The 23,991-nt window shown below is 46.6% G+C and overlaps 1 protein-coding gene across 3 annotated transcripts in view; it reads left to right on the forward strand.

Moving 5' to 3' along the window:
* The window catches only part of LOC135394410 (protein mesh-like), a 159,434-nt gene that overhangs the window by 9,744 nt on the left and 125,699 nt on the right, over positions 1–23,991 (forward strand). For 2 of the 3 annotated variants that reach the window (XM_064625139.1, XM_064625141.1), the window contains exons 2-4: positions 5,865–5,896; positions 15,305–15,573; positions 23,623–23,828. In XM_064625139.1, the coding sequence (XP_064481209.1) occupies positions 15,459–15,573; positions 23,623–23,828 (321 nt within the window). In that variant the 5' untranslated portion in view covers positions 5,865–5,896; positions 15,305–15,458. The remainder of the gene's footprint in view (positions 1–5,864; positions 5,897–15,304; positions 15,574–23,622; positions 23,829–23,991) is intronic. The other variant, XM_064625140.1, reaches the window with a different exon arrangement.

Raw genomic sequence — 23,991 nt, forward strand, 5'->3', positions numbered from 1 at the left:
GTGATGAAAACAAAATAACAAGAAAATGAGCGCTGTCTCGGCCCGCCTTCGGTCGCGTGTAAGGCGCTTATCATAGTCTGCTCAACTATCGCGGTATGATAGCGCAGAGTCTCCCCGTCCGGAAAGATAAAAATGTGCCACCGACATGTTCGAACGACAGAAAGGAATTCCGGAAGGGCCCTTCTCCAGCATGTGTCCATTTTCCGATGGAATGTGTTGTATTGGTAGTACCGGTACAGGCAGAGAGTAGAAGATGCTGGAGAAATAAAATGAATAAGAGGAAGCGACACTGGTTGATACATTTGAGCAGGAAAATGTTTTGATAAGGTGATCCCTGGGCTCACTTACGGTGTGCCTTTGAGCATTCCCTCTTATGGCTATAATGGGGCTCCTGGAGGCGCTAGTCCCAATAGGTATGCTATTTCCCATGAATTTCTGTTACCTCAAAATGTATTTTTTTTCAGTCTCTCTCAGTTTTTTTTTGGGCCAAAAAGCATGAGAAGTCGGGGACGCTTAGCACACGACACAAGTAGCACGAGTAAAATTTGCGCTACGCAGAGATAAAGGCTTAGGAAGGGGATGCGTCCCCTCGTCTTATTCCCTGCCACTTGCTTGTAGCCACGTGCAGTTAGTGTCTCGTGTTGTAAAATAGACACATTCACTTATTTCTACAATCCAGCTCAGCCTCAACCTCCACCAGGAACAACAAAAACGTATGCATTTCACGTGTACTTGCTTCGAATGATAATAGGTATACTGAGACCGCACACGTGTGCTCAGGTATCAGATCATGCTCCGACACAGGTACGACCCACATGTAGAAAAACAACAACAAACAACTTTATTTTATGATGATGATTGGGAGTTTCTTCGCCAGGGGCGATATTCTACCCCACACATGTAGAAAGTTCGTTCTACATCCACGGAAGCATATATCACTTTGGAACAGAGCAATGGTCCTGAATGAGCCGTGACACACGACTTGCGCAGTCAGCCAACAGTATATATCCAAACTCCCCCAGATAGATAATAATAATGATTCGGGGTTTACATAAGATGTACAGAAGGTGTTGCTTTCCAACGGCACTCAAAAGGGGTGGCCAAATCAAGTGTCGTGGAGTGACTGGCCGCAATAATGCGGCCTACGTCTCTTTTTTCTTTCTTTTTGGGTATTTGTCTACCAAATAAGGCAAACCGAGACTGCATTCTCACCGATACATTCGGCACTGAAGTGAAGGAGGCGCAGAAATGGCTAATTCCTAAAAGGAATACATCTGTATTTTGGTCGCTAAGACAAGGGGTCGCATCCCTTCTTTAACCTTAATCTCTGCGTTGCAGATATTTTACTCGTGCTGCTTGTGTCGCGTGCTTACCGTCTTGGACTTCTCATACTTTATGTTCCAAAACAGTCATTCTGAGGTAACAGAAATTCGATGAAAGAAGGAAGTCACTGAAAAGGTTAGCCAGCTGCAGGACTCGAACCCACATCTTCTGGATTACGGTGGTCCATTACCGTAATCCAGAAGATGTGTGTTCGAGTACTGCAGCTGGCTAACCTTTTCAGTGACTTCCTCTTTTCATCGTTAATTTGTTCTTAGGCATTTGAGGCTTTCTGTGTTTGTCCTTCTTTGTTCCAGCCTCAAAACAACAATTTCCATCGTGTTTAAGAGAAATTCATAGGGAATAGCATACCTATTGGGATTAGCGTCACCAGGAGCCTCATTATAGCCATCAGATGTAATGCTCAAGGGCACGCTGTACTCGTAAATGAACCCAGGGATCACCTTATAAAAACATTTATTTTTTTGCTGAAGTGTCTCATCCGGTGTTGCTCTTTCTGATTAATTTTATTTTTCAAGCATGTTCCACTCTCCGCTGGTAACGGTTCGACCAATACAACAAGTATAATGATAGGAGGCACCTCGCAGTGGGCAAATGCAGGAGACGGACGGACCCTGACGGATCAAGCAATCGTTCAAGCACGGTGGCACATTATCTTTCCGGACGGGGAGGAGGCGCTGCTCTATCATTCCGAGATAGATGAGAGGACTATGATAACTGCGCAAGCCAGAGATTAGCCAGGAGCCTCGTTTTAGCCATCACAAGGAATGCTCAATGGCATGCTTTAAATGAGCCCAGGGGTGACCTTATCGAAACATTTATTTTCGGGCTCAAATGTGTCATCCAGTGTCGCTCTTTTTCATTCATTTTATTTTTCGAGCGTGTTCCACTCTCCGCCTGTACCAGTACGAGCAATACAACATGTCCCATCCGAAATAATGATAGGAGGTATCTCGCAGTGGGCACATGCTGGAGAAGGACCCTTCCTGAATTGCTTTCGAGCACGTCGCTGGCACATTTTTATCTTTCCAGATGGGGAGAGGACTTTGCTCTATCATTCCGCGATTGATGAGCAGACTATGATAAGCGCGGACGCGAGACGAAAGGCGGACCGGGACAGCGCGCTCATTTTCTTGCTATTTTGGTTTCGTCACTTATCATCCTCTCCCATTTCGGAGTCAATTCAATCTTCCGTAACTCACTAAGTGAAAATCTGTCCTGGGACTTTAAAGATCACCTACGCTGATTTCCCTATGTGTTGAAACCGTTGTGCTATTAAGAACGAGCACATTCAACTGCCCCCGAAATGCACCTTCGTTTCTCAATTTTGTCTTCCTATTACGAAAATTAATTAATCACAGAAACCAAAACAAGCTATGCGTGGCTTGTTTTGGTTTGGTTTCAGGTTGTTTGGGAGTAGTACGGAGGTTTTGGTTTGGGCGCACCCATTTTTGTGACGTAGATATGGAAAACCTGCCCCATCTACGTAGATGTGGTCTCGTTCCTCTGATTGGATGAAAGCTGAGGCTTTCCTAGCGGCTTCTCCCATTTGCGAGAAAATCCAGTTATAGCGGTCGGCTGTGAGGGTTCCGTCGTCCGCACGAGGTAATCCACAGAGCCATTGAACTATAGAAACAACTACGAACTCTTCTCAACAAGACTCTCAACGCGAGATTGTGATTATGTGCTCGAGAAGTTCGCACTTCAGCTGGCATTCACGTCAACTCGTTTGTTGCTTTATGTTGCAAGTGTGCAAGTATGTTGCCAGTTACAAGTGTGGGATCGATTGAGCAACAGCGTGAGCCGTGGTGGTCGTGTGAGCACATACCTGTAGAGGAAGAAGAGGCTACTTTGTGTCCGTGTGCAAAACGTGCGACTGCCAGACTTGTTACACGATATATATATATATAAAAGTAAAATAATGAGACGTGGACGACAGATTACAGGAAAGTTAACAAAAACTAATTTATTTAACGGGTAATTTAACACATAGATTATAATATGCTGTGAAACGTTTAAAAGAACGGTCGACGTTTCGACAGTAGCACTGTCTCGCTTCCGGTCAAGAGATCCATCGAGTCAGGAGATCCAACCGGTCACGTGACAGGCGAGTCAAAAGATCGAAAGCGTCAAGAGTTCCAACCCGGTCAAGAGATCCAACGAGTCAAGAGATCCATCGAGTCAGGAGATTCAACTGGTCACGTGACAGGCGAGTCCAGCGATCCAACCAGTCAGAGAGTTATACTGGTGAGGATCCCGACAGAAAAGAAAGTCTATTCCTTACCATGTTCGTTGTAGAACGATTGCGCTGTACCTAGTTGTTAATCGTGCGATCGGTTACGTTGGCAAGTAATATGTCCGGTAACAGTGAAGACTTTTCGGTGTTTTCTCTCTTCTTACGACACACGCACACAAAAAAGTAAGCAAGAAAATCCTGAGATTGTGCTGTAGGTTACGGCGGCGAGTCCCCCTTTCGCCTTTGCACTTTTATGTTCATTGCCCCTAGCGCCGTAACACGCCATGCCAGAATGGATGCTTGTTACCAAGAATATTGAGATCAACTTACAAAGAACCGTAGGCTGCAGGGCTTAAAACGTATCCTTGTCGCGCTCTTTTCATCGGCCCCTACCCTTATCACGTTATTGTATTCTCTTACTGACAGACGTGCGGGAAAATACTGTCTGATCGTACTTTCCAGTTAACATTGACCTCTCACGTTCATTGACCTGAACCAAAAAATGCAGGGTATACTGCTGGACTCAGAGTTGTCTTTGTACGTTTGTGTCCATCGGCGGCAGCCGTCCCCACGTTATGCTAGAACTGAAGCTTGTTACCAATAATAATGGGCCCAGCGACAAAGTGCTTTGTCTTTGTCCTTTTGTGAACGGCGGGAAAAATTAAGGGAAAACTTGATATAGATGTTCGGGCATATGAAGCTATCTTTCGTACCCTAAGAGAGTCCATGATCAGACGGTTCGGTCATGTAGAACGTCTGTCCACAACAGCGACTTGGCTCTTCGACAACGAGCCTGCTGTGATACGAGCCGTAATCAAAGTGTTTGAAACAGCAGCCGGCCCACCCGCCAACGTGAATGTACGTAGCCCACGCTAACTCTAGAGATTATCTCTAACACAAAACGCTGTAAAAAAATGAAATAGTGACAGCACCCATATAAGTCTTGTGTTACAAACAGGTTGATCAAACAGAACTATCGGCTTTTCTTTGACTGCGCTATGTGTTACAAAGTAAGTAACTAAGTCAATAAGAATGAAATGTTGATTTGCCACCTGCATTTGTATTCTCTTTATACCGCACATAAAACGAGTCCCTGGTATTTCCATACGAGTAATTTCTGCTTAGCGATGTTAGAGTTAACGACGTAACGCAAAGGGGTCAAAAGATCCAAGCCTGGCGAACCCTCAGAAGAGTCAAGAGATCCAACCGGGTCAAGAGATCCTCCGAGTCAAGAGATCAATCGGTGGATCTCTTGACTCGATGGATCTCTTGACCCGTTGGATCTCTTGACGTGGAATCCACTGTCTTCTTCAGGACAAAAGAGGTACTGCTCGCGACACGGTTGTCTGAAATCTCCAGCCTGTGGCGGAGCGGTCCCCTATCGGCGGTGTCGCGCTCGAGGGAACTATACCAATACCGACTTCGAGGGGAGGCCGCGCACAGTCGCCACCTGTCGGGAGAAGTAACCCTCGGATACCCGGGTGTGGTCTGATAGCAAGAGAGTCAGAGAGAGGGATAGCAGCCTCCCCTAGGAGGCTGTATTGGTATAGTTCCTTCGTGTGCGACACTGCCGATAGGGCAGCGCTCAGCCAACCGTGTCGCGAGCAGTACAAGGGTTGCACATTGCTTAAATAGGTTCGGTAAGTGACGTCACAATCGGTGCAAGTATGCCATGTGGCAGTTGTGCGTGAGTCACATTCTGGAACATTCGGCAAGGTCAAGTCCGGGTGGTGCTGTCATTCTTCTTGGGGAGACAGCTCAGGTTGAGCTGTACTGAGGCCGTAGCTGAAAAGGAAAAAAGAGGAAAAAAAGGAAAGTATATACCATCTAGGCGACCAGATTCCGTACTGTTGAAAGTACACCGGGATCTTAATTAATGATTGATTGGAATTTGTAGATGAGGTAAGACTCGAGATAGAGGCAGGGAACAACACGAGTCTTACCTCATTTACAAATTCCAATTAATCATTAACGAAGATCCCGGTGTACTTTCAACAGTAAGGAATCTGGTCGCCTAGATGGGATATACTTTCCTTTTTTTTTTCTTTTTTTTTTCCTTCCTTTATATGTGTGCAAGAGCATAATCTTTTTCTCAGGTTTAAGTAAAATAAATATGTCGGCTGTTGTGTTTTAGTCACAAATGAGTTGTTGCTCTTGCAGAGGCTTGGATTGTGGTGCATTCAAGTGCAGAACATGTTGTGTGCTATTGTTGGTACGATCTGTAGCAGTACATGGATAATGTTAATTATCAAATGATTTGGGCTAACATTTACGTTCTTACTTCCAGATAAACTTGTCACGCAGGTGCCCTCCTTCTTGGTATGTTTAGTTCAAGCTTGTAGAACCGAAACAATCCACTTGGAGCATTATTTTTCAACTGGCAATGTCACAGTGGCAATATCACAACACACCACACACTGCATGTCTAAGGTGCATGTACAATGCATAAACCTTATCCTGATGTGCAGAAGGGCCAGTGTAGTACATGATTACAACATGAAACCTGAGACACAGAGATCGTATAGTCTTGTTTTTCTTCCGTGTCTCGGGTTTTATGTTTTTATACTCATGTGTGCAACAGCGCTGCTGTTGCACGCATGACGCTGCTTGAATGTAACCCTTGAAAGTTCTGGAAGAACACCACATTTGTGGCCAAAATACAAGAGCTGAACCAAATTTATACCTTATTAGTCAAAACACACAAAATGTGCTGCCGTACACTCTAAACCCAGTGACTGATAGGTGCCGTCTGATCAACTGGCACTTTTTTTTTATGTGCCAGATGACTTCAAGAGGCCCGCGGTGCCTGCGAAAGCTGCGGGTGCTCTGTGCCCCCTGAAACAACTGGTACGACATCCCTGCTGACGCCAGGGGCCACAGTGTACCGGACGTATTGAAGGGTTACTCGCACCCTCTAATAGAGCCCTGTGCGGATGAGATTTTTGGCACCCGCATCCGACCCGCATTCCGCGCACACGTTATCCGCATCCGATCCGCACCGCTGCATACACAACCGTTTACATCCGCATCCGATCCGCTGGGCAAAACGCAATATCCGCATCCGATCCGCAAAATCCGCAAGTTTCGAAGGACGCGTAAATACCGCCGGAAGAACGTTTGTATAATTTCGGATGCCTCCATGCTGTCACGGAAGGACTCACGACGACAAGCAAAGGTAAACCTTTCAACAAACGCGATATGGAGAGACTTCTGGAACGCTACCTCGCCAGTGCTCCTGTGGACGCCAGAATGCCTCCTCTCCCGTCTTGGCCGTGTATGGTCAAAGGTGAATCCGAGCATGCGCTCGCTGTCGGCGCGCAATACAAATAAATTGCTAGTGGAAAAATTACAGCATGCGGTATATCCGCATCCGATCCGCTATACCGATTCGCTGCCTTCGCATCCGCATCCGACCTCGAGCCATCCGCATCCGATCCGCACACCGCAGAAAGTGATGAATTTTCATCCGAATCCGCAAGTATCTTGCGGATATCCGCGGATATCCGCTTCCATCCGCGGATGGTGCAGGGCTCTACCCGCTAATACGCGAGACACATTGTGCCTCTCGAGTTCCCTAACAGAAAAATGACCTCCAGGCTTCGCAAAAAAAAGAAAAAGAAGAAAGAGAAAGCAAGAAAATGCACCAATGATATCCAACTTGAAACACTAAATTTTATTGGCGTGCACATACATTTAAATTGCATCCAGTACATCATCGTTTGCCGAATGGCAAGCATACACGGTTCACTAATCCCAACACACACATATGGAGCACACGTTGCACGGACACACAACCCATCCGATGCACCAGGCAGTCCTCCAATCATCGAACACACACTCCTCGAAAGTTCGAACAGGCTGGCACTGCGAAGCTGAATCAAGATCATCCTTACTGTGACCAACACGACAGTTCCTCAAACGAAATGGCCGACGAACGATTGTCCAAGCAAGTGGCACCAGAGACGCTTCGATGTGAGAAGCAGTTGCAACTTTGCACACGTATGTGCGATCGTTGAGACAGGAAACAACCTGTAAAGAAACCGAAGTGAATATCAGGCTGGCATTGTTCGAACGTGAATGCTGGCACAGTACACCGTTTTGTAACTCACGTCGTTGCAATCGATACAGTCCCACGGTCACCTATAACGAAATAATACAATTAGCCTCACAAGTAATGTACATCGTCGCTTCACCCATGTAGCCGATCATCTCCTGCTGCCATTTGCAATGCGTCCACCGTCTGCAACAGAACATACTTCGATGGTTAAACACAAGTAAAATGCAGGCGTCGTACGATGCATCACAGCTAGGTTGACTTACCTTTCTTGTACTTAAGCAAACATTAAACTTGTACTCAAAAGCAAGGTTGTCATCCTTCTCAACGGCGAGGTTGCAGCGCAGACAACAGGCGAGAAAGCAGGGAGGAATGCACTACGAAAGAACACGCGGTGCCATGTCACTCCTCACCGGCGGAGCAACGTAGTACGCTCCAACGAAGGCACACATATTCAGCCGGCACACGCATTATTCAACAAGCACACGAGTACACGGCTCATGAGGCAGGCACACATATTATTCAGCGGGCACAAAGCCGTTGCGTACCTACGTGACGGCTTTGTACCTGCTGAAATTTGTCGATGGCTGTACCGGCTGCACTTTCTGAGGGAACTTTTTAAACCGGCACGTGTCCGTCACAGAATTTAGAGTGTACACACGTTGCTGCTTAAATTTACACTGTGAAAGCACTGGAGTAAGGACACTTAATTTGATAAACACTTCAGGCGTGGTTTATTTATTTATTTATTTGAGTACCCTCAGGGCTTTACAGCATTAAAGAGGGGAGCAGGATAATACAAAGCGGGTAAACACTAGTGGAACAGAAACAAGTTCAATAAAAGAAAAAAAAAAAGGAGAAAAAAGAATTAACAATGGTTGCTCTAAGCTATAGCGAGCAACAGCAAGGGTATACAAATAAAAGGAGTGCAACACAGGTGATGTAACCTGATTCATTAGAAAATGAAATGCCTCAGTGCCGGCTGCAGGTGTCACTGTCCTGTCAACAAAAGCTTTGAAGTAGCAGCTGGCTGCAGGGGTGACAGTGCCCTCCAGCTTGAAACACAGGAGGTGAAAGTTGTGACGTGGATTGCAAATTTTCCTGCGGTGCCAGGATGCCTGCGCAATCATCTAACAAATGAGGTACAGCTCCCGTCAGCCTTAATAATAACACTGGAAAAAATTCGGTCTCATTTCGGAGCGCGATAACAGCCACCCTGGGGGCACTGGGGGAATGTTAAGTGAACAAAATCATTGCGTTAAACTAACAGAATAATTTTGTTCAATTAAGATTTCCTCGTGGCCCCAAGGGTAGCTGTAATCGTATGTATGTGCTTCCTAACATGGACAGGAGCAGCACTACGGCGAGCAAGGGTAAAAACAATGTCTGAAAACCTGGTTTCATTCCTAATCCTTCAGTCTTTTTTGGGGAGGGCAGCTTTATTCTGTAACCCTCGGGCCACAGAATAGCTGACTGCGGGCCACATGCGGCCCATGTGTGTGAGACCCCTGATTAACCTGATCTAGGCATTGCTTCATCTTCATCCTGAAATAAATAACGTATACTCGAAAGCGCGTAACACTCGTTTAGCGTTATCTCCAACTCTACTCAAGGACAACGTTATTTTGACCATGGTGGGGTTGGAATGGTTGGGGTGTCTAATCGCCATAGGCGATACCCTAACCTGTTCCAGTTTGTACTAAACTATACTCTATCCCATGTCGGTCTTCATACCATAGATCCATGCGAATGGGTATTGGGGTGTTGGAAAATCTACAATAAAGATCGGACACCACGTTGCAAGGTACGCTGCAATGGACCATTTCCATATTCGCGTCGCCGCTGGCGACAGAATGTCGAACGTCGTACCTTTCCCCTCAATAATGGTGACGCGCTTTTCGGACAGGCACGTTGCGTGGGAAAGTAGCAAGAGCAGATTGGAAGAAGAATGCGAAAAGAGTGAAAGCGCATTTTACTCGTTACCAGACCTCAAACGTCCGCATAACCTTGAAACCGATTATCTCCCCACAATGAACATGACTTCATGACTGACATGACTGATGTCTCCCGCAGGTGGGTCCATAGCGATGTTTTCCACTCAAAGATGGCGGACTCAAGGGCTGGGCATGCGCATACGCGTTGTCGGAAATGGTCCATTGAACGAAGCGGTCGCATTATCAAACCGCGTTCTTTGCTTTCTTTCAGGCTCATCTAAACTCGCTTGTTGATAGTTTAGGAGCACATTACATTTTCTACGCATAACCATACTACTGAATGCCACAAGTCCCTCACGATGCATCCGATGCACATTACAATCGTAGTTGTAAGGGACGAATGTCGCCTCGGTATAAATATTTTCAGCCGCTGGATCACGTCACGGGAATGTTTCCTTTCCAGCCGGCGGGCGGCAGACGTGCAGTGTCATTCAGAGATAGCGATAACACACGGTGAGCGCATTTCAAAACGGGACAGCCCAAAAAGCTCATTTTCTTGTTATTTTGGTTTCGTCACTGATTTTCCTTTCCCAAAAAACTAAACCAAAATAACAAGAAACTGAGCGCACTGTTCCGGCCCGCCTTCGGTCGCGCGTCCGCGCTTATCAGAGTCTCCTCATCTATTGCGGATGATAGAGCAGAGTATTCTCCCCGTCTGGAAAGATAAAAATGTGCCAGCGACGTGCTCGAACGACTGAAAGCATTTCAATTCAGGAAGGGTCCTTCTCCAGCGTGCACGCACTTCCAGGATCCTGCTATCATTATTTCGGATGGGACTTGTTGTATTGGTCGTACCGGTACAGGCGGTGAGTGGAATATGCTCGAAAAATAAAGTGAACGATAAAGAGCGACACTGGATAAATGTTTTGATAAGGTGACCCCTGGGTTCATTTACAGTGTGCCCTCGAGAATTCGCTCTGGTGGCAATAATGAGGCTCCTCGCTAATCTCAATAGGAATGCTATTTCTCACTAATTTATGCTACCTGGGAATCACCGTTTTGGAACATAAAGTATGAGTATTGCCCTTGGCGGAGAAATTCCCCAATCAACATCACAAAATAAAGTTTTTTTTTTTTTCTGCATGTGGATCCCACGACACACATGTACAACCAGTGTCAAACCTGATTCAACTCGATTCCATACCTAAAGCACACGCGTGGGGTCCCAGTGCCTGTTATGATTCGAAGCAACAACAACAATAAATGAAGAAGCAAGCACACGTGAAATGAATACGTTTTTGTTGTTCCTGATGAAGGTTGAAGCTGAGCTGGGAGTGTAGAAATAAGTGAGTATGTCTATTTTGCACCAACTGCACATGGCGACAAGGAAGTTGAGGTACTTAGGAAAGGAATTGGCGGGGACTAACCCAAGAATTCGTAGATGTGACTTGACCTCAACTTGACTTGCAGATGCATTAGAAGAGCGCCAATGCATTTCAAAAGCACTGCTCGGCGTGAAGCGTTCTACGCAGTGAGCTCGACTTGACACGTGTGGTGAAAATGTCAGCGACTTCAACCCGACTTCAATAACGCTCCAGCATAGCCCGATATTTCGGGACTTGAAACTCACGATCACAATCATCCAATCATTTGATAAGGCGTGAGTTCAGCCGCGCGAGGTGGGGGGATATGTTTATTGGGGAAAAAAGGAAAGGGAGGAAAGGTTAGTCCGGTGTAGGACGACTTGCTATTTCTTAAAAAAAGAAAAAGAAAATGAGATAAACAAAACAAAAAAGAAACACAGACACACACACACAAATGGGCCTTTGAGGCTGGTCGAGAGGCCGGTGGCACGAAGAAAGCTCAAGAGGGCAGTCGTAACCGTTCCTTGGTTGTCCAGGACCTGGCCGAGCAGGATGGCCAAAGAGATGTTGGGGTATAGCCAAGTTGTCGAAAGTGGCGTTGGAGGATGAATCCTAGAGAGAGCTACCGGTTGCAAAATAATAAGTAGTGCTTAATGCCGGCTTCCACGCAACCAGTTGTGCAATTGGGGGAGTTCGTCTGGTGCATTTTATACAGGAGTGAAGGTGTGCGTGCAACATTCATTCGGAGACGATGGATGAGTGACTCTTCAGTTCTATTGCAACGACAGGCAATAGCAAAGTCCTGCAGGGGACGTAAGAAGTGATAATATGAGGTATTCCGCTCGGAATTACCGGGTACAGACACAGCGCCAACGGTGAATGTGCAGGGAACAGGTAGACGCCGTTAGGGGTAGAGGAGTGGCAGGGAGAGCTCTGGTAGAGGTTGCGAGTCTAGCCATTGTGTCTGCGTGGGTGTTACCAAGAAGGCCTACGTGTCCCGGTATCCACTGAAGCGTCACTGAATGGCCAGTGACCGCGAGGTGGGCAAGAGGGGGATATGTTTATTAAAAAAAGAAAGACTATGCCTTGTGGGCGAGAGCTTGAAGTATAAGTGCGTGGAGAGTGCTGAGTGTATTGTGCTGGAGCGAAAAGAGAGCTGCAGATCCAGTGAAGCCTTGCTGTCACTCAGAAACACCCATCAGCCGCGGCTACGAACTCACGTGAAGGTTGACATGGCGAATCGGTGAGCTCGATTATGCCGCATGTTCGCGCACTCACCGGATAAGGTCACACTTGTAAACAGAGCAGGTATGGCGTTATCTGGTGAGTGCGCTAATATGGGGCATGATCGAGCTCACCGGTACGCCATGTCGACCTTCACGTGAGTTCGTAGCCGCGGCTGAACTCACGCCTTATCAGGTGATTGTGATCGTGAGCTTCGAGGCCCAAAATGCCGAGCTATGCGATCCAGTACGGCAGCTTCGGGAAGCCACATGACACTCAGAATCTTGCCTTGGCTTTGCATGAGTTGATGCGTCATCAATTTGTTTACAGGGACTTTCCACGAGCGTTGGATGTGTGGCGCGTAAGTCCTGACGCTAAGAAATGCCGCGTTTTATACAGCAAAGCAAATTTTAAGTGCAAACTTGAGCGAAAATCTCGCTCCCGGTCGCAGTTAAACTTAGCAGGCTGTGGCTTGACAAAGTAAGCCAGCGAGAGGGTCCATGAAAGACGCAAACCGTCTCGAGTGAGGACAGGTCTTGGCGCAGACTTGCACGAGTCAAGGGGTAAGACAAGGGGACCCATCACCTCCTAAGCCTTCATCTCCGCATAGCACATATTTTACTCGTGTTGCTTGTGTGGCGTGCTCACTGTCCCCGACAGTGGTTCATCCAGAAAGCCAAACATGTGGGGGTGTTGTAAAAAATTGGAGGGGCGATAGCAGAGCAAGGTTCCTACTTTGTGCGAAGTGCACAGATAAAAAATTAGGGATGTGTCGCCAAGCATTTGGGGGGTGTTGAGGGTGAAGGAGGTTCTGGATAAATCACTGGTCGTCGACTCATACTTTATGGTTCTCAGACTTTATGGTCCGAAACAGTCATTATGAGGTAACAAAAATTAATGGGACATAGCATACCTGTTGGGATTAGCGTCACCAGGAGCTCCATTATTATAGCCATCATACGGAACGCTAAAGGGCACTCTGTAAATGAACCCAGAGGTCCCCTCACAAGACATTTATTTTCTTGCTCAAGTGTCTCAGCCAGTGCCGCTCTTTCAAGTGATTTTTTGAACATGAAAGAATGAACTTTCATGTTTAACAGTTGCCGCCTGCGTCGATCCCGTCGTATGAATGTGTGTATGAGTGAGCAAAAATGTAAGAGTGAAAGGAGGATGAGTGAGAGAGAGTGGCTGGTTTGTCCCTTCAGATGACGCACCTTGGAAGTCGCTGAGAAGGCGTGTTAGCTTAGCTCAATTGGTAGAGCCCTGGACCGGCAATCCAGAAGATGTGGGTTCGATCCCTACAGCTGCCTAACCTTTTCAGTGACTTTCATCGTTGATTTTTTGAAGTAGGTCCCACTCCCCGCCGGTACCGGTACGATTAATACAACAAGCCCCATCCGAAATGATGATAGGAGGAACCTTGCGGTGGACACATGCTGGAAAAGGATCTTTCCTGAATTGAAATGCTTTCAGTCGTTCGAGCACGAATCTGGCACATTTTTATGTTTCCGAACAGGGAGAAGATTCTACTCTATCATTGCGCATAACAGACTATGATACGTCAAATGTGATACGCGCGGCCAAAGGTGGGCCGAGACAGCGCGCTTGTTTTCTCTTTATTTTGATTTCGACACTGATCATCCTCGCCCATTTCGAAGCCAATCAAAGTTTCTTGACTTCCCGACTAGAAAATTGGACCTGGGGCTTTAAAGTGCCGCTAAATCTCGTGCCTTCAGAATCTAGTACAAATGGGTTTGGAACCCACGTGTCTCGCACTGTAAGCGGAAGTATCATAAAATTAATTTCTAGTTTTGACGAGCATGATGCGCGCAATCTGCAATCCGTCTAGCAACACTGCTTCCTGAAGACCGTCTCGCGTGTGGAGAAGGAAGGTTTGAGGGCCAGTTCTCACTTGTCGACGCCCGACGCGGCGTCGTGACCGGGCGCCGCGGGCGGCGGAAATAGACGCGCATTTCCGGAGTTGTGAGAGGAGAGACGTCGAGCCAAAAAAATTGCCATGCCGAACTTCTTTCACGACGTCGGCGAGAGCTGGCGAGAACGACAGCTGGCAACCAATTAGGTGACACAGAAAGGCCACGCCTCCTGATTTTTCGTCTGCTTTGGGCGACGGAATGCCACTGTGGTGGGAACATGAAAATCGTGCGCGCTGACGGGGAGGCGGAAATGCGCCTCTACTTCCGCCGCCCGCTCACGACGCTGCGTGGGGCGTCGCCAAGTGAGAACTGGCCCCGAAGGAAACAAAAAAGGGCGTCCCATGTAGTTGCCGTTTCCGTCGTACAGCGAATCTCTTGCCACAACCACTCGTGCAGCATATTGAGCCGACCGACATATTGGCGTCGACTGCAACGGGATAGAAGCGAGTGCGCTTTGGAAAAAGGTTGTATCGTTCCAAAACACTTTATTACATCACCATCATGAGCACGTCAAATGAGGCAGCGCGCAGCGCCGGAAATGGCGGACGGATGGTGTCAACAGTTGTTGCTTGCAGTGCCCTCTCGCTTCACAGAGGCGAAACGCTCGCTTCGTAATAAATTCGTTTGAATAAAATGGGCGCGGTTTTGGAACGAGATATTTCGCCTCAGCCTAACAGCACATACAAAGCCTCAGTTGCCTAAGAAATTAATGAAGAAAGAAGGAAGTCACTGGGGAAAAGGTTAGCCAGCTGTAGGACTCGAACCCACATCTTCTAGATTACCGAGTATTACCGATTATTCGAGTCCTACAGCTGGCTAACCTTTTCAGTGACTTCCTTCTTTCTTCTTAGGCAACTGAGGCTTTGTATGTATGTGTCCCTTGTATGTGTTCCAGCCTCAGAACATTAATTGCCACCGTGTCCCAGTCATTCTCGATATTCTGAAAAGTTACAATGGCAGAAGAACAACATGGGCGAAGGGCAGTCTCGTGGCGAACGTGCATGTAACTGGTACACGGCGGAACGTGGCATACCTGACAAAACTCAGACCCCTGAGCATGCTAACTGATGCTCCTTTACGCGTCAAACTTTTACAGATATGAGGGCACGAGTGACATGTACATCATATTTACTATGCGTACTTGTTGTCTACATGCACACAATCGAGCGCAGGTACGTGAGGTCATTTAAAAAGAGGCGCTTTTCTCTTTCCTGCAGAGTTACCCAATAGCACAGAACGTACCTTGCACTGGGACGAGAGGAAACCGTTATCGGCGGCCAGATAACAGCGGACAGCATCCATAACGGGTCATCTCGTCGCAATTCTGGGCCTGCCACACACATTGAAGTGACACGGACAGCTTTCCGCAAAATGGTGGATGTGCGATGGCTCAGAACAGCCTGTGTCTTTGTCCTGGCAGTTGGAATATGTACCGGACAAGAAACACAGATCGAGCCACAACCCCCCATGTCCTCGGGACCACGCCGTGAGTTGCTTGTTCTTTAATAGGCCTATCACTCCGTGTCGGTTACGTACATCTGGGTGTGGCTGCAACTGCCACTGAGTGTTCTAATCAGTCTGTTGGTTTCTATACCTTTGTTGTATACTTATTTATCGTGCAGCTATTTGTGTGCATATATATATCTTAGTGGTTTTATTTTTAACCGACCTCATGCCGTGACTCCTGGTATACCTGTTTCCAACGTGATGTTTCCTATTACCTAATCCAATTACACCTGACAGATGATAAATGTTTTATGAATGTACGTTCCCCTAGGAGTATTTGTGCACGTTCTCATGGATACAGCGTCATCTGCGCGGTTCCCCACAAAGGCTTTTTTATCGAGCAACATCATCCTATGTTCGCCATTTACAGCGCGCGCAGCTTGTTCAATTTTAATTGTTAATCAGTTCATCGAATCACGCATTCTTCTTGCTAACAGTTCCCTTCCACATGCGTACTGTCACGTGCATGAATAGCAAACCATTTGAGGAATGCAAAATACTGGTGGAAAATGCAAAATAAGATTTCCTGCGTCGTAATTTCAGGGCGAAACGCATGTAGTCAGTGACGTTAAGACTGTATTTTCTTGTCCAGTGTATGTTTACGACCCCATATTGATGACCTTTTGTGGCGGTCGGTATCGGATGTGAAATACAAGCGTCGTCTAGGACTCTCGTATTAAAAAGCGGTGTGCGTAAAGGCGGTTCGAAACTCAAAAGCAGTTTTAGGCACCTACTTCATACATGCGACGATCTTTTACTGTTAGTTTTAAGCGATGTTGTACCCACTACCGAAACTAAAAATGGAATACTGCTATACGATACCTCATTCAAAGTAGCGCAATATTAGCGTCGCTACAATCTTTCTCAATCTCTATACCTCTAGCGAATAAAAATAACGCAAACACATTTCCATTACTTTTCGGCTACTGTACACTCGTCATTCAGGGATCTCGTTGCCCAATGTAAAACAACGATGCACTACCTACTTTCCTGTAGACGCTGTACGAGGCATAAGGCACGCGGGAACTTGCAGCCAAGAAGATATATAGCTTGTCGTTTCTGTCCGCAATGAGCATTGATTTTTGCGTTACCTTGTCAAGTGCAATAATTTTTCAAGAGTTCACAGTTCACGCAGTTCACAAGCTGATACGTTTCCCTCTGTCCACTGTCGCCGGATTACTGCATTTTTCTTCTGTGTATCTATATTAAATATATCGAGTATTCTCCTAAATATCCACATATTGATTTGAGGGTAGGTTGATTCAATATTGTTTTCACGGGGCCCCCTTACAACCGATTGGTACGCTGAGCCTACAACATGCAACTAAAGGAATGCGACATCTAGAGCCTGCTTGCCATAGAATAGCTACGGAACAACAAAGCAGTCGTGGACAAGGTACGTCCGTCTGCTGTTGAATTCGAACTGACATTTCTTGATTACATGTCAACTACACTACTGACTGCACCACCACGACATCGATTTCCCACTGCGCTCTTTCGCATCTCCCTCTTTTCTTACTTTCGGGTGAACAGAAAATCGGCTCAAAACAGCATTATTTTTATTCATTATTTTTGATAGTTTCATGATTTGATTCATTATATGTGATATGCATAGTTTATGCATAACGTGTGAGAGGAATTCAAATCGAGGGAATTGCCAGACATCGGGGAGTCGTGCAAGTAAAGTGAAAGAGGTCAGGAAAAAAGAAAAAGACTTCGCAGTTTTTCCATGTCTCCCTCGGTTTCGCTCTGGTCCAATCCATTTCATGGAGAGTAGCAGTAGACGGGGGGGGGGGGGATATGCCGCCGCTACCCGAATTTGTGGCGGAAGTATTTTTCTGGCGCACATTTAAAATGAAGCGGGATTGCTACTCCGCTAATGAAGAGAGTAGCACATACGATAGCAGCGCTACTAGTAGCGCTGCAGTGTGCAACATTTCAAATATCACTTGGTTGTTGAGCTCATATCTTTATGATGACTCATGCATGTTACGAGCGTTGCCTACGATTAGGGACGGCAATCGCGGATATTTTTCTGCTGACGTCTACTGGATGGTGATTCAGCCCGCCACTTGAGTGCAGGTGTCATTTCCTTCAAAACTCCTTCCAATGGAATCCTAGAAGAACTATTGCGGTACCAAGCACTGGGAGCTCCTGCTTTTTTAGGGATTGTAACTAGACCCCGGATGTTCAGACAGAGAAAAAAGTTCGCCTCAAGCGCCTGTACAAGGCAGAAAAAATCCCGATTTAGGCACTAAAATAAATTATAGACATAATACAATACCGCGCTTTTTTCTGCGAATGCAGAAAGCAGAGGACCCATAAAAGAAAAAAAATCGGCGCTTAAATGACACACTGTATCATACCTGGATAAATTACTTCAAAAATTTAATGAAATTACGTTACTCATTACTGCCATCGAAATGTAATGATATTTCATTACAATTACTACGAAAAAGTAATGACATTACAAAGTCATTACTGCGAGCTTAATCGTAACGATGTTGAGGATGTGGAAATTCATTGTGGGCGTTGGAATTCTTTTAACTCCTCAGTTGCCAACTCTCTTTCTGACCAAGTGCCAAAACAGAACACAGACTCGATTCTTTTGTAAAAAGTAATGAGTAATGTCATTAAAATTACTGCCCAAATGTAATTAAATTACATTACATATTGTCAAAAGTAATGCATTACATTACAAATTACCAGAAAAAGTAATTCATTACTGTAGTTTCATTACAGTAATGACATTACTACCCAGGTATGCACTGTATTACCCGGTCTTCCAGAAAGAAACTTAAATGACCCGTTACGAGACCAGCAGAATGCTTTTCTTGACAAGCGACCTGTTTGCCCACGAGAGAAAGCGCAAAAAACAGCTAGATGCAACTTGATTCATTTATGGCGGACTAGCAATGGAAATTGACATGGGCTACTAGACAGCTCCGCAGCGCCACCGCTCAGCAAAAAGAGGAGTTATTCTTGACGCAAGATTGCCCGCCGCTTTTGCCCGCTCCTGCACCGCGTTCAATGAGGAATCTGACGGCGCAATCCGTTCCACACCTCCTTCCTCATTCGTCCGTCCTTCGGCATAGCTCTTGCGTGCACACAAATTAATGTTGTCGTCTTATTCGCTGGTTACAGTGACTTCCTCAAATCCGCAATATTGCTGATTGCCGTATGCTGTGACCAGCTCGCGTGGCTGAGTGGTTAGCGTGTTGGTCATATGTCGTCGAGACTAGGAGGTACCCGGGTTCGAATCCTGGTGCCGGCTGTGCTGTCTGGGGGTTTTCCTCAGACGCTGTCAGACAAATGTCGGCACAGTTCCCTTAGAGTCGGCCCAGGACGCACATTCCCCATGACCGTTAGTCGTGACGTTGCCCACTCTTTCATTAGCACCACCACCGTATGTAAATATTAACCGGATATTTCATGCAAACGAAAATTCAAGATTTGCTTTCCAGGTTGTAAGATTGTATATGCGTATGCACAGGGTACGGTCCAACATTTATCGCTCAAACGTTTTGTCGCGATGCCCTAAAAGGGGGGGGGGTATATTTATTAGACGAAAAAGGAAAAAAAAACGGGGGAAAGGTCAGCCAAACGAGACGTCGGCTTGCTATTTCAGAAATAAATAAAGAAAGAAAAATTAAGAAATAATAATAAATAAAAAGAAAAGAAACGAATTAAAGAAAGAAAGAAATAGGAAGGAATAAGAAATAAATAAATAAAATTAAGAAATAAATAAAAATAAAAATAATTAGGAAATAAAGGATAGACTAACAAATGATGAAAGAAGGATGAGGTAGATTAAAGACAAAAGATGACAAAAAAGATGACTAACAAACGGTGAAAGAATGATGAGATGGATCACAGAAGATGATTTTAAAAGGAAAGCAATGAGATTGCACGACTGAGTTCACAGGCTGTTCATAAGACCTGAATCTCTCAAGAGAGTCAGAACTGCTTTGGTCACAGACCGCTGTGTGTGACCTCGTACTGGGCCGAGCAGAGTGGCCAGAGAAAAGTCCGTGCACCGCAGCTCGAGTAGGCGTCGTCTCAGCGTGGCTCGAGGGGTGTCGAATCTGTGACAGTCGAGGAGAAGGTGTGGAACATCAGCTTCAACAGCGCAAGTTGGGCATTTGGGCGACTGGAGAAGACCCATTTTACATAGAAGTAGAGGTGTCCTGGCGGCATTAAGGCGTAGTCGGTGTAGAATGGACGTTTCTTGAAACGAGCAGTGGTGTGTGGCAACGAAATCCATCGACGGGTCGCTAGACCGGAGATGGTCGTTCAGTCGGACAGCGTCCTCTTGAAACTGCCGAAGGTCGTTATGACGGAGTCGCTGTGTCTGTAACCGACACGATGAGGCTGAAAGTGGTAGGAGACAGTTATTGGAGGTGCCGTCCCCATGTGCCCGACGTGCTAAGGCGGCTGCGCGGGTATTTCCGTGCAGGTCGGTGTGACTGGGTATCCATTGGAAACACAGGCTAGACCAAAGGATAGAAGTCGGTTGTATATTGCGACTACCATTGTGTCTAGGCCGCCGATTGTTCTGGAACAATAATTTGCTAGAACTTCCAGCGCCACCTTACTGTCCGTGAACACAACCCAAGCGCCAGGCGGTGATACCGCTATGTGGTTCAACACGGTCAGTATGGCGAAGACCTCGGACTCAGTAGATGACGTTTCGTAGGGGAGCTTGTGCGCCACTTCAAGGTTTTCATGTGGCATATAAAAGGCTGCAGTAGATCCGCCTTGAGACACTGATCCATCAGTGTACACAGGGAGTCGTTGAGAGTACGCTGAGTTAAGGTGCTCCAGTGTAAGTTGGTGAGCAACAACGGGAGGTACAGAGTTTTTCTTCAGAAGACCAGGAATGTGGTCACATACAGGAGGCCTGCGAAGAGTCCACATTGGCGGGGCATAGGAAAGCACTGATGGAGTGGTGGGGAGGTGCACTTTCAGGCGGTCAACAGCAATACCAATGCTGGAGTCCGGACAGTCAATATCAATGAGCCGAAGATGGTGGTAAGGATGCTGTGTGAGGTACCGCGCATATATCCGGAGTGTTTCCACGTCTCGTAGGACGCCTGCTGGTGTTTCGCGTGCCTCTGCCAGGACAGAATAGGTCTGTCGTTCTAGGAACTCCCAAACAGATGCGGAGGCTTCGGGCCTGAATACTGAAAAGCTCACCCTCTCCGGATATACTGAGGTCGTGTAGGATAGGCAGGCTGTACCGCAATGTGCCCAGAATCTGTGTGCACGTGACGGAGGTCAGCGCATGAAGGGCCCCACGACGATCCAGCAATGCAACGTAGAGCATTTACAAAACCGCTGGTCTTGGTGGCTTTTGTTTTCACGTGCCGAGACCACGTCATGCCTCTGTCTAATGCCACGCCAAGGTACTTGCAATGAGGCACAAAGTCCAGCGGTGTCCCATTGACGAACAATGGATACCTTTGGAATGAGCGTCGGGTGAAAGCCATGGCAACGGTCTTAGCAGGAGAGACCGATAAGCCTCGGTCGGCAAGGTATTCTACAATAGAATCCAAGGCGCATTGTAACCGGCGTTGGACGGTGTCTCGATGGGTGGCAGAGGTCCATATGCAGATGTCGTCTGCGTACGAAGTGATGCGGGTATGATCACGAAGCTGGGCGGGAAGCGAAGCCATTATAGCATTAAAGAGGAGAGGGCTCAATACACTTCCCTGGGGGACCCTAAAAGGGTTCTATGGTGAATATCGCACCAAACGACATCTACATTACGCACTTATCGGAACATGCTCTCGTGTTTGTGTCACGTATGGGTGATGTAGCGGTTGCATCGGGGGAGGGGGGGTATATGTTTATTAAGAGAAAAAAGAAAGGAAAAGTTAGCCAGACAAAGAGCCGGCTTGCTATTCCGAAAAAAAAGGGGAAAACGAAAAAGAAAAGGGAGGAAAAAAAACGGGGAATCGAAAAAGAAAAGGAAGGAAAAAGAAACAAGAAGAAAGGGGGAATCAAAAAAAGGAAGGAAGGAAGGTTACATCGGTTTATGTTAACCAGTTCCTTGAAACTGATGTTTATGGCACTGGGTTTGCTACGTATTTGAGGACTTCCAGGCTATAGTGGGGTATTGAAAAAAATGCTCTGTTTGGTCACGCTCCTATTCACCTTACGCGCGATCCAGCACAAGCTATCTGCATTCTTTGAAAGGGAGAATCCGCACCAAAAACGTGTTGAAGTAACAGTGCGATATCAATCCATACCGTATGATGTTGCAGTGGACACAATTTCTCATCCCCAGGTGGCATAGATAATTATATGACGAATATTTCCCTTTGATTGATTCGGCGCTCCTCCACGAAAGAGCGGCCCAGCAATACTGGGCTTCACCTCACTGGTATTCTTCGCGTGCGCCTTTCCGTAGGTTCTGTTCTACCGGTGGCGCGTACTTTACAACGAAATTGAGGAAGTAGGTGACTCGTCATCCATGGCGCACGAAGAACTTATCAAGCGCGTGCCCAAAACTAAGTAGACAGCCGATGACCCGCGCGAGACTACCTGTGACGTCACGCAGGGAACAGGAGGCCAGAGAAGTGGTCCTTCAAGAGTTTCAGTTTCGATATAAGCTTCCCATCTCTTTTGGCAACTAACGAGTCCCCGACAGTCAAACCAACTTTGTTTTTCATTTCTGAAGAATGTACCGAGCTTATTTACACAGTCACTATAAGATTTTCGAATTGGCGTGGCAGTCCTAAAACGCACTACGGGGATTCACCTGTCTGCACTCTTTCAACGTCACCATACATTTTGCTGGTACTGTACACAATACAGTAATCAAAGCCATCACGCTATGTCAGTTAAGTTCAGATTCCATGTGTAGTTACGGTCGCATCGGTTCCACTCGATTTCGAAACTACAGTGTCATTTAATTCATCGCGGACCACTGGCCATGGTATCGAAAATCACACGAGAAATACTGCTGTAGTTTCACTGTTATTCGACGGCATATATCACAAGAGTAGACGCTGGGTGTTGAGAGTATGCCGGAATTGCCCTCTCTAGAAAAACGAGAAAACATCATTCTGTACCCGTCCAGTGTCTTCGAGAAAACGAATGCAGAGGCCGTGCGGGCGTCTCATAGAGTTACGGGGCGTCTGGACGGTGCCTTTCCTCCTCTGCGCGAGGCCCTCTCACTCCTCCGCCTACGGAGTGACGATACGCCGCTGGGGCTTCTGCGGTCGCGGAGGCAGCCCTGATCTTTAAAATTCGTTAGTTCATATATAATCACTTTTCGGACGAAAAAAAAAAAATAGCGAGGTAGACTTGGTATCGGTTTCATACATGGGTTTCCGGATGCGACCGTCCTTGCAAGCTGTACATGGAGTTGTGCAAACAACCAAGGAAGGCTGCAATATACGAAATGAATGCAAAACGCAAAGAAACATAGAACACACAGAAAACGGGGGTAGCAGAATAGGCGATGTCAGATATTGCCCTTGTGCTCCGCACGGGGGCCCTCCGTCGCCCAAGTCACGCGCATCGCGCAATGCGTCGTGGGAAATGGTTTACATTCGTGCTTGCCTGCCTATTGCGGGCCATCCATGCAATTTCTGAAATCATCTATTCGCTTGCGCGAATTCAACCTCCCCTTGTTATTTTAACAACCACCAACCAACCAAAGTACAAGAGCCCATCCTTGTTTTATCTGTGATTCTCAGTCGACAGCTTTTAATTGATCCTGTAGGGAAAACTGGTAAAGAGTGAATACCAACAACATAAAGTACGATCTTTCTAGGGGGGTAAGGTTGAGTAGACGAGCGGTCTGCCTGCCTTTCTAAGGTGTCTGCTAATTTGAAGACCGCAACGTTATTCGTTAAGCTTATTTTGGTTGCGAAATTGATGTGTTTATTTATCTATTAGTATTTATTTATTTATTTGAAAGTGTCCGCCAGCAAAAATATCCCATGTGGTGCACTAATTACATTATGTACATAAGTATGTATGCATGTATGTGTTGTCTAATGCGAACATTTGACTGCAGATAAGGCGGCTCCGAACCTATACGCCATCGACGAGGCATCCCTAATCTACCCACAGCGGCCATCAGACTACACTTCGTTCCGCAAGATGCTGATGTACCCATACGACCGTGTAGACCTCACAACAATCGACAGCAGCAAGCAAGAGCACGAAGCTGCCTTGACGGCTCGGCTTCCATTTTTTGGATTCCACTATAAGTACATCAAGGTAAGAAAGTGGCGACTGACATTTACTTCGAAACGTCGACGGTCATTTTCGCCGAAAAATCGTTCTGCAGTGTTGGGACACATTTACTTTCAAATCTCTCGAAAAAGATTAGTGGTTAGAGTCACATCTACCAGACAGTAACGTAATGATCTCAGTCGCCTAG

Source organism: Ornithodoros turicata, chromosome 5 (genome assembly GCF_037126465.1).
Source record: "Ornithodoros turicata isolate Travis chromosome 5, ASM3712646v1, whole genome shotgun sequence".
Classification (NCBI taxonomy): domain Eukaryota; kingdom Metazoa; phylum Arthropoda; class Arachnida; order Ixodida; family Argasidae; genus Ornithodoros; species Ornithodoros turicata.